General features: G+C 37.6%; 1 protein-coding gene across 4 annotated transcripts in view; it reads right to left on the bottom strand.

Annotated features, from left to right (window-relative positions):
• Window positions 1-792: 792 nt before the first annotated feature.
• Window positions 793-12,009, bottom strand: part of CUPIN1 (cupin superfamily member 1) — a 38,815-nt gene continuing 27,598 nt past the window's right edge. For 3 of the 4 annotated variants that reach the window (XM_085005451.1, XM_085005427.1, XM_085005502.1), the window contains 6 exons: window positions 10,539-10,769; window positions 9,551-9,704; window positions 7,866-7,975; window positions 7,188-7,301; window positions 5,797-5,943; window positions 818-2,879 (listed from right to left, as the gene is read on the bottom strand). In XM_085005451.1, the coding sequence (XP_084861577.1) occupies window positions 2,745-2,879; window positions 5,797-5,943; window positions 7,188-7,301; window positions 7,866-7,975; window positions 9,551-9,704; window positions 10,539-10,769 (891 nt within the window). In that variant the 3' untranslated portion in view covers window positions 818-2,744. 4 annotated transcript variants of the gene reach the window in all.

Raw genomic sequence — 12,009 nt, 5'->3', positions numbered from 1 at the left:
ACAGTGCTCCAAGGTGAAGCTATGATGAGTGCACAGGATAGAAGAGACACCACTTGTAACTTCTAATTATAGTGCAAAATCACTGTGGTTTTTTCCTTCTTTCTTTCTTTTAGTTTTTTTTAAAGGTAAAATACTATACAGTTTAAATTCACTTCCAACTGTTGATAAATGACAGTCATTAAGAATCAAGTTATACAGTAAAAGTAACTATTTTCCTTTTTCTAAATTGGTTAGGCTATAAAAAGCAGCCTGATTACTCTTCAGTAGGAAAGGATGACAATATGATCCAAGAAACTTTTTATAACCACCTTACACTATTTAGAAGCAATAAGGAACATTCAGTGGTATTTACTTAACCTGAAGTTCCTCTATTCAAATTAATTCATTCCTTTCAGTTATTCAACACTGCTATTTTAAAGTTCTTTCTAAAGATTTTTTCTGACATTTAAGAACACTTTCTGTACAATTTGTACCATTTCAAATGAGTCAAATGTGGCTGCACTATAGACTGTGTATAAAGTGGTTAAGATAGGTTCAGTTTTCAGTCAAATGTCTGGCTTTTGCCTGAATGAAACCAAATAATCAGTCTGATTGAGCAATTTGCCCTTCATCTATTAATGTGAGAATAAAGTAGAAGTACCAAAAAAAACTTAAAAGTACTTGAATATTAATGGATGAAGTTATTACTCTAAAGAATCAAATGGTATGAAAACTAGAAATCACAGCTTTCCAAGGAAGAAAAAAGGAGTGAAATCAGAACAACCAGGTGAAAATTAATAACATATCCCTCCATAAAATAACATGGCAACAATTCCAGTTGAAATGTCTTCATTAGATTGTTTTTATTTTTAACATTTTTCTTTTCTAATATGTAGTAGACTGGAAACCTAAGTCAAGCTTCAAGTACATTATTATCAGGAAACCCAGAAAGTTATCTAGCGCTATAACATATTTCCTTTAGGTAATGATGTATCATATTTCAAGGATGCATAGAGAGAATATAATAATGCTTCGGATACATAAAACCACAAGAACAGATTTCATTTAAAATTACAATGACAAAATAACATGCTAAGATGCACAAAATATTTATTAAATGACCACACAGTAATCTGATACAACACTTCCTGATACAAAAAAAATATGGATTATGAATCAGTTTATGGAAATATTTTTTAAAATCCCAAAGTAAAAGAAAATTGGTAGAGAAATCTGTCTACACACATTGTAATTTCCTCTTATGACTACTTCCCCTCTATTTGGACATTCACCTTCCATATACCTACTGTCCTGTGCTATTCTCTGCATCTTCTCAACCATGTTCCTTCTCCTGGATAGTGACCCATTCCCTACAAAATCCTTCAAAACAATACCACCACCACTACCACTACAAAATTCCCTTTGCTAGCCAGCTCAGATCATAGCTGGCTCTCTGGGAAAATGTCAATAAGGTAAATACACACTAAAGTGGTTCCCAGGGATGACAGGTCTTTCATGATCTGATTATGTGCATTATATAGATGGCTACCTCCCCGTGCTAACAGTGAGTCATTCTTGATTCTCATTGTTTCCTATGTATGCAGTCAATAGAGCTAGCCATTTAGTAAGAGAGAGAAACATACACATACACACTCACAGAAAGAAAGAAACAGATTCTTTTTAGGCTAAGAACAAACATCCTAAGATATCTTAAAATTTCATTAGGTGTCAGGGAAATACAATTGAAAGAGAGTGGTAGTTGAAGGCATTAAAAAGTATCTATACTGACCAGAGTTTTATAGAGGGTAGCCCAAAACAGATGGTAGACTGTGTATAAATACAGAGATACCAAATACCTATTAAAATACATTGTAAACGAAAATCAAGCACAGATTAGATCTGAGCAAAGTCTTTTCTGCTTAAAACAAGGACCCCCCCCCCCACACACACACATATACACACTTAGAGACCACTAGCTCCTACCAGTTTCCAGGTGATAGCAGGTAGTCCTCAAATCCATATACATAGCCAGCCAACATACTATATAAAGCATATGCTTCTCAAGTATAGGGATGACTGTTCCTCAAATGTAAATAGTTGGCAGTGTGATTAATAAAATCCAAATACATTCTTAGAAGCTATTCAGTTGACAATTTGTCATTAAGTGTTTTCTCTGCTAATATACAATAAGTATACAACTACTCATGCAAGTGAGTCCTTGAAAATTTTGGCATTATGAAAAGTATCTTCATGTCAACAAAAGGGTTGAGAATGGCTAACCTAAGGTTCTACACTAAACTCTCCAGATAAGGTTAGGTGTACCTGGGTTCTAGTGCCTTAATATGTACATAAACACGTAGGCTAATTTCCCTACTTCCTTTCACAGTGATGAATAACAAAAACACATGCATAGCACTAAGTTTCACTGATGGGCATAAAAAGAATGGATTTTCACTTGGAATAATAAATTTTAAATAACAAAATGAAAATAAACAAATATATAATGTATACTAAAATCCATACAAAAATATATTAATTTATCAGATCTCCTTCAGAGATCTAACGTGCACAGAGTACACTGAAATGTACCTTTAACATGAATTGCCTATAATCTTATCAGCTAAATGAGTCCATAGGGCTGCCTCACACCTGCTTTCCCAATATCACTCTGTAAAGAGCTCCAAGTTCATTAGCCAAGTGGTCTTTCTTTAAAAACAATAATAACAAATGCAGAGGGAAGAACAGGTATGAACTCATCAGCAAATCTAAGGCAGGTTGATTGCCTGGTCCTCCTTGAATTTGGGGATCTTCTTGAACTCACTTTGTTTCTTGAAGAAAAGCTGGGCTAGGATGTGGTCTGCTGTGGCCTGAAGATAATCGTCCATGTCAAGGGTTTGCAACTGACAGAGGAAACCAAAAGAAGATGTATCAGCACCAAATTACTCAGGTTTCTACCAAGACCTTACAGCTGTTAAAGCATCTTCAAGACTGTAGGTACATGGCTGTGTAACATTATTAACTTCCCTTGCCATGGGGAGCTCACTTTTTCAACTCGGAGAATAAGAGAAGTCTGATTGATGGCCAGAGATGCTAAGGTATCTGGAGCTTTCTTTAGAAGGGAACTCCAGCCCACCAGGAGGTAGTTCTCTTTAAAGAGCCAGCAAGACCTTCTGCTTACATGTAAGCAGGAACTAATGGCAAAAGGACATCTCAGAGCTCCACGCCTGGAGGCGCATGATAGAGGCTTCCTGGCTGCCACGTAAGCCAGCTTCCTGCTCTACAGCCAGACAGTCATTAACATCTGCCTATCTGGCTTGGCTGTGCAGTTGGGCAGCTGGGTCTGACTCTGTCTCTCTGTCCTTGAGCCCTCTCTCTATCATTGCCTTACGGTCCTTTTCTCTCCCTCCACCCCCCTGCTCTTCCTCTAACACTAACTCTCAATTTCTGCATGTATGTGGGTCTCTGTGTGTGTGTCTCTGAGCTTATCTCTCTCTGAATCTCTCTCTTGTCTTTGGGTATGTTTGTCACTAAGTCTGTCTGCCTTTCCCTGCCCCTCTGAGTATAGGTCTGTCTGTGGGTGGGTATGTATGTGTCTATGTGTCTCTCTTTCTGTGTCTCTTTCTCTCTGTGGATCTCTGTGCCTTTTGATGTCTATGTCTGTGTGTCTCCTTTCATTTGTGTATCTCTGTGCTGTTTCCTCTCTTTTTCTCTGTGTCTATGTCACTCTCTTTGTAGATCTCTGTCCCTCTGTTTCTCTTTCTGTTTCTATTTCTGTGTGTCTCTGTGCATGTCTCTATCTCTGTGCACCTCTCTTTGTATCTGTCCCTGTGTGTGTCTGGGCATGTGTCTCTATCTATGTCCCTGTCTCTCATTCTATGTATCTCTCTGGGAGGGTGTTTCGGTATCTCTTCATCCTCCCTCCCTCCTCTTTCCCTTCATACCTCTTAAGCAAAATATATCCTCGTTGGAAACACTCCCATTACCTGCTCTGAAGGCTTAGTCGGGGGACTATCCCAACTCAAGGTAAAAAATTCCTTCTACCCAAAATCTGATGCATTTTTTTCTTCCCTATTGTGGATCACTCCCTTAAATTGTTTCTTTTCATTAAAAAACAAACAAACAAACAAACAAAACCCTCTACTTATATTCTCTTTTCAAAAGATTTATATTCTTTAATTTTTGGCTTGTATTTAATAATCTTCTATGGTTGGAGTTCCCGTCGTGGCACAGCAGAAACGAATCTGACTAGGAACCATGAGGTTATGGGTTCAATCCCTGGCCTCACTCAGTGTGTTAAGGATCTGGCATTGCAGTGAGCTGTGGTATAGGTCGCAGATATGGCTCGGATCTGACGTTGCTTGTGGCTGTGGTGTAGGCCAGCAACTGTAGCTCTGATTAGACCCCTAGCCTGGGAGCCTCCATGTGCCAGGGGTACAGCCCTAAAAAGACAAAAAATAATAATAATAATAATCTTCTATTGTTATCTTATCCTTCTTTCATACTTTTAAGTTTTGATTTATTGGTATTAGCCTTTCATGTCGCATTAATCTTATTTATCTCCCATATTAATTTTCATTCTTTTTCACCTTTGGAATATTTTACACTTACATAGAATTTTTATTTTATTCATCTTTTAAATTCCCTTTTCTTAATCTTAATTTTTAAACCCTAACTTGTTGTTTCTTAAGAGTTTTTTCTTCTTTTCCTATTTGCATTTGATTTAATTTGATTTTGCTTTATGTTCTTATAACAGCTGTATAGAATGGTGGCCAAGGGGATGGCAGTAGAAGTGAGAGCCACACCAAAAGGAGGGGACAATGGAATCTTTCTTTCTCCCAACAAAGTCTACAGCTAGTTTTCCATTGCATCTCTTCCTCACAGAGCTCTCCACAAACCTCATCCCAGGTACCCCCGAGAAGGTTTGGAGATCCGGAGAATCAGATGCTGGAATTTCCCAGTCTCTCTCAAAGAAGGTCATCATGGGAAATGAGCATCACCAAGCAGGATGGACCTGCCTCTGGGTGTAAGTCCTGTTGATGACGCTGCAGAATTCATACTGTGTTTTCCCCTGGAGATCTTTTTGGGTCTTAGTGTAGGGAGAATCATGGCCAAAAGAAACATCTATTTATCTTCTGTTCCTGGACTTACCCAGACTGTTATAATTCCCACCCAGTCTCAGCAGAGAACCTACTTCTAAGAACTGTTTAAAAATCTAAATTCCACTATTTATTCTTGTTCTTCAATCACATTATTCCACCTAATTAAGGAACATTGAGGTGAATTTTTAAAAGCAAACAACTATCCAATACAATAAGTAATATAGGTTTTATAATACAGATCATAATATATCAGATGTGCTTAAAACAAAGAATTATGGAAAGCAATTCTACTCCTCGGTAGAATTGCTCAGTGCTACTTCACATCTCCTAAAGTTTCTTAAAATATACAAGAGCTTCTCCCTCTACCCTCTTCCCTCTTTCCACTTCCTTCTTCCCACTTCCCTCTTCCCTCTCCATCTCCTTGACTAGTAATAGAAATGATTTCATGGATCTCTATATACCACTTTCCAGTATTTTTTTTTCTCAGTTGGTTGAGAATTGGGAGAATTAAGAAAGAATATGATGTACTGGATCCCTTTATAACCAAAGGAAAAGATGATGTGATTCTCCTTTTTGCACACTGGTTCAGCCAGGTCATTCAATCAGTCATTCATTCGATACACATATACTGGGAGCCCCCTGTGATCCAGACCCACTGCTTAACAGAACTGCACATCACTGGCACTCAGTAATCTCTCTTAAACTGGCTTATTCTCACCTGGTCTCCAGTGCTGAAAGCAAGAACAAGAAGCAAATCCTCATCACATGTGCTCTTAATGTAATGCTGTGTTCCAATGGGGAAAAATATCACATCTCCAATGTGAATGTTAAACTCTATGGTACTCTGAGCATTGATAATGGCCACCTGAGGAGGGGGAAAAAAAACTATAGTGAAGTTAAGTTAAAATCAAATATTTATTAAGGGTAAGTATTCATAGTAAAGAATAGATGAATAAAAGCACATGGTTATAAAGGGACTTCTCAGAGAGGAAAAGAGGAGAAGTGACACAATCCTTCACATAAAATCTCCTATTTCTGAGATGTGGTCCCACAAAATCAAAAGATACTTAAATAAGTAAATGTCCCTCAAAATGCATTAGTGAGTTCAATACTGCAGGACATCATGCAAAAAGAGCAAAAATCACCAAGTTCCAATTATGGGTAATAAATTACATTCCCTAATTAGGCAAAGGATTAAATATTAATGTTTTACTACCCCTATGTCCTCCTTTCTAGTTGCTTGGGTAAATTCAGCCTCTAGGAGAGCAACATCCTACTGGTCTTCCTTTAAAAGGGTTAGAGACTAAACTGCACACATTTGAGCATAAAGCACACCAAAGGTAAAATCTGGTCCTTGAAATAAAATTTATGGGAGATCAAATGCCCTTTTTCAATTTATTAAAGCTTTCACCTCTAAAAACATAAAACTTTCACAATGGTGGCATAAAAGGTGAATTTCAGTCTGGTCTGATTCTTTCTGTCAAGATTTAGATAGGTACAAGCTAGAGAAGCCCATCTGACCTGTAGCTCTCCCCAAGGAGCCCTATGAAAGTCAAGAGGAACCACTGTCAAATCACCGTGATAAAGTTACATGGTAACATGGCTTTTCTTACGCAAACCATATAACTGACTATCTGAACAAGACTTTCTGAGCAGTCAAAGGGGAGGGGTTTTTAATAATGTCACCAAGATGACAAATACACAGCAGGAGGACCCTGGATAAATGGGATAGAGGGCCACATTACTGGTGCTCCACACCTCCCCAGCCACCTCTAATCATCTAACACTGAGAGGCTAACAGCCTATTTCAAGGTCTCCAAAGGGAAGCACATAAAGTGTTTGCATTACCTGAGGATGCAAAACTCTGAAAAACATAAACAGGTATTCCAGCCCCTCCACCCTTAATGATAAACCTCTTTATCAGTTCTAAAATGTCCTTAGCCTCTTCTCATACTAAGAGCAAACTTGGAAATTACCTAGCAGGAGTTTGCATGGTATCCTCTATGGAAACTGCCCAGAAAACCATTAGTTCCAAATCCTATTATGTTACCAGCTGAATTAAAACAAATACCTCCTGTTTGTTTCTTTCTATATTAAAAAGGAAATTACCTCTGCACATCCACTTATTACATATCCCATTTCGTTTGCATTAAAATGAAAATGTGGCTGTCGTAATCCATTGTTATAAATCCTGAGTGTACTCAAAGTGAGGGCATTTTCATGCTTGTAAAGAAAAAAAAAATGAAATCCAGTTATTTAGCCAACATTCTACTCAGCAACTCAACAATTCGGGTAATCATAATAATAACTAATACTCATGAAGCCTTCACTGAGAACATACAATTTTTTATGTCCTTTACATTTATTATGATGTGTGTTCCTTATAACAATCTTATAAGGTTGCCATAAACTTCTGAGATAACATTAAAATCTAGTTTGTTGAGTCTTTACCTAGGGCCACACAGTGGCAGAGCTAGGATTTGAATCAGGGACTTTTATGTCCCAGCTGTGCTCTTAATCATTAAGCAATACAGCCAGTTGAGCACTTGAAACAAGTGAAAAGAGAAATCTCACAGGCATCTGGTCTCTTTATTAACATAACCCTCCATGCCAAGAAACTAAGTTCCCAAATTCACAATGAAGCTTCAATCCATAGTTTGTATTGATCAAATCAATCAATGTTTGACTAGCTCTTTCTTTTTTCCTTTGTCCAAAAGGATGCTGAATCTAATATAAATCACATATTTCATCCACTTTAATGATCATAAAAATATTTTTCTCAATTACCTGATTCAAGAATTCACTAAATATTTTTTCATTGTTGCTTAGTTCACTTCTATTTTTCCAACACTGTGCCAGTTGTATTATTCCTCCTGGGAACAGATATTCTTTTGAACCTAAGCCAGATGAAGTTTAAATAACAAAATAAGATAACATACTTCAAAATGGTACTACAAATGCAGTTCCGGTAAAGTACATAGCCCTTCTGAGTCACAGGAAATTTATGTGGTAGGAATTGCTAACACCACATCCACCCCCACCAACCCCAATACAGTCAAATACCATCCTATCTTCCCAAGTTCTCCTGGTTTTTTTGACTAGAGTGACCTCTTTTAAAAAGATGTTTAACTCAGGGAACTGGGCTAGAAAACTTGAGAGTCACCCTAAATACCAGTCACCCCTCAAGTCATCCAAGTCCTATCAAATCTACCTTTTTAAAATCTCGGCTTCCCAACAATTCTCTCCCTCTCACAACTGTCATAGTACAGGCCACCATCATTCCCAACTTGAGAGGTTCAAGTTCCCAACTCTCATCTGACTCATGTTCCCAACTCTCATCTGGCCTCTTCCAATCATTCTTCACAATTTATCTGGATTGGTCATCACTTCAAAAAAATATCTGGCTCAAAAAGATATCTGTGGAGTTCCCACTGTTGCTCAGTGGAAACAAATCCAACTAGTATCCATGAGAATATGGGTTTGATCCCTTGCCCCCCTCATTGGGTCGGGGATCTGATGTTGCTCTGAGCTGTGGTGTGGGTCGCAGATGAAGCCCAGATCTTACATTGCTGTGGCTGAGGCGTAGGCCAGCAGTTGTAGCTCCAGTTCAACCCCTATAGCCTGGGAAATTCCATGTGCCACAAGTGTGGCCCTAAAAAGCAAAAAAAAAAAAACAAGACAAAACAAAAACATAAAAAAGGCATCTGCACTCCATGTTTGTTGTGGCATTATTTACAGTAGCCAAGTTATAGAAACAACCCAAATATCCCAGTTCATAGATACAGAGAAGAGATTCATGGCTGCCAGAGGCAAGGGCTGGGGGTGTTTGAAATGGGTGAAGGGATATGAAAAGACACAACTTCCAGTTACAAAGTAAATAAGTGACAGGGATGAAATGTACAGCAAGGTGGCTACAGTTAATATTATTGTATTGCATAGTTGAAAGTTGCTAAGGGAGTAGATCTTGTAAGCTCTCATGATAAGAAAAAAATCTAACTATATACAGTGATGGATGTTAACTAGACTTGTGGTGATCATTTCACAATATATACAATATCGAATCATTGTGCTGTAGACCTGAAAATAATATAATGCTGTATTATCAATTATACCTCAATAAGATAAATAATAAAATGATAAAAATAAATACATTTTTAAAAACCTCATGTCACTCTCCTAAAGAATAAACTCATTAGCATGGTGAAATGATTAGACCCCTCCTCTCTCATCAGCCTCTCCTACAGCATCCCCCAGCTCCAACACACACCTCTCATGCTCTGCAATCTCTCCCCACCTTCTCTTTTGCTTCAAGGCATTCTCTCACATGTCCCACTGTTGAGAAATGTGTTCTTTCAAACTTCTCTTGACCGTAACCCACCGTAAAAAAACACACTATGTCTCAATCCAATACACCTTTAAAATCCTATTTATAAGACTTAACTAAAAAGGCTTCACAAAATAACATACTATACCTTTCAGGTCATAAAAGTATCTCCACACACGGCTATCAGGAGACTGTATGTAACTAGCATTGACAACTAGTTCTGCCAAGTTGGGAGGAAGGTTGACGCCCTGATCTTCTTTTTGCTTATGGAATGTTCTAATGAAATTAATTCCACCTTCAGGCTGAAACACATAAGAAACCATATAAGACATGTGTGAAATATTCTACAAATTTTATTAAGAGAATGAGAATGGGGTAACATTGGCACCACTGTGGTTTTCAATGGCCCAGTCAAAAGACCTGACCTCAATCTATGATATTTATGAAAATGTTCCAGGTTGTCCATGTATTGGTGTTGGTATTTAATGGTCAATATAAACTCCTGCAAAAATACACACTGGTTCCCAATACTCTCACTAATGACTTATTTCTTCTACTTCTCCACATAACATTAGAGTGGGATCTGCTGCAGTCCACCTTACTAGGTGAATTTCTAAACTTACCACAGAACCCTTTCCAATTGCTGCTCATGGGCCATCACCAATTCTGATCACCTATTTGCATCATCAGCATTCACACCTGACCCTCTATACCCAGCACTATCAGCTGTTCCTCCAGTAATAATATAACTACTGAGACAGAGCAAGAGTAGCTATTCCTCAGAAAAACTGTGGGAAAACCTCTGCATTAGATTAAGAGAACACACTTACATCATCTATAGCAAAATTCCACCTGGATGAGCTCATGGCTTTTTAGTAACAAAAATCATAATACTTTTTACTAACTGTATCATAACCTTTCTAACAATTCATTATAGTTTCCTATAGAAGACCTTCATAAAAGAAAATAAGTGGCAATTCAATGTCAATGAGTTTAATATGTTTAGTAGGAACACAAGGTATGTTCTTGAGCCTATGACCCAATTGTTACCCTAGAAACTGGAATATTCATGCCTGCTTTGTGCCTATGTAAGGCATATCCTCATAGAGGGATCTGTTCTCAGCAGTGGCACAAACCTTAAGTGACCTGGAAGCAATGTCCTCAGGTGTAGAAAAAAATACATCATCAACATCCAGAGTCTGAAGTTCATCATGTGTGGAAAAGAAGAGCAGGAAAAAGCAGTCTTCATTCCCCACATTCTTTATCCAGTGTACTGTGTTTTTAGGGAAGAAGATCACTTGGCCAGCTGTAATGTTGTACGTGGTAACTACAGCACCACTGTCAATCACCCCAATCCAAGCTGTGCCCTGAAACGTAAACAGAAGAGCACATTCAACATCACTATAGAGCAATGTTCCTTGACCTTTTATCATAACCTCCTTTCTAAAGTATCATGTTAGATTTTTTCTAATCACTACCCTATGAAATATTAACATACAGATGTACTGTATATCTGTATACTACATAGCATACTGCTTATGTATTTCATGTACATTTATGTCTTATACATAAAGAGTAATATTTTTGACCCTCAAGAACCATTTTTTACTCAACAACAAAAAAACAACCCAATTGAAAAATGGGCAGAAGAACTGAACAGACATTTCTCCAAAGAAGATATACAGAAGGCCAACAAGCACGTTAAAAAATGCTCAACATCACTGATTATTAGTGAAATGCAAATCAATAGTACAGTGAGGTACCACTTCACACCAGTCAGAATGATCATCATTAATAAGTCCACAAATAACAAATGCTGAGAGGGTATGAAGAAAAGGGAAACACTGTGGTTGGAATGTAAATGGTATAAGTACTATGGAAAACAATACGGAGGTACCTCAGAAAATTAAATATAGCTACCATATGACCCAGCAATCCCACTCTTGGACAAAACTTTCATTGAAAAAGATACATGTGCCCGTATGTTCACTGCAGCACTGTTCACAATAGCCAAGACAGGGAAACAACCTAAATGTCCATTGACAAATGAATGGATTAAGAAGATGTGGTATATATACACAGTAGAATACTACTCAGCCATAAAAAAGAACAAAATAATGCCATTTGCCCCAACATGTATGGAACAAGAGATTCTCATACTAAGTGAAGTAAGTCAGAAAGAGAAAGACAAATACCATAAAATACCACTTATATCTGGAATATACAGCACAAATGAACCTTTCTACAGAAAAGAAACAAATTTCTTGACTTGGAGAACAGACTTGTGGTTGCCGAGGGGGAGGGAGTGGGATGGACTGAGATTTTGAGGTTAGTAGATGCAAACTATTGCATTTGTAGTGGATAAGCAATGAGATCCTGCTGTATGCTACTGGGAACTATATCTAGTCACTTGTGATGGAACATTATGAAGGATAATGTGAGAAGAAGAATGTATATACATATATATGTATGTATGACTGGTCGCTTTGCTGTACAGCAGAAATTGGACAGAACAATGTAAATCAACTATAATAGAAAAAATAAAAACAGTAAAAAAAAGATATTTGGGACCTACTGCCTAGCACAGGCCACTGTATTCAATATCTT

This window comes from Sus scrofa, chromosome 1 (genome assembly GCF_054392235.1).
Source record: "Sus scrofa isolate SSC_HxYL_T2T_F1_AM1 chromosome 1, Sscrofa_HxYL_maternal_Yorkshire_Landrace_v2.0, whole genome shotgun sequence".
Classification (NCBI taxonomy): domain Eukaryota; kingdom Metazoa; phylum Chordata; class Mammalia; order Artiodactyla; family Suidae; genus Sus; species Sus scrofa.
This window is presented reverse-complemented; position numbering and strand designations above follow the sequence as displayed.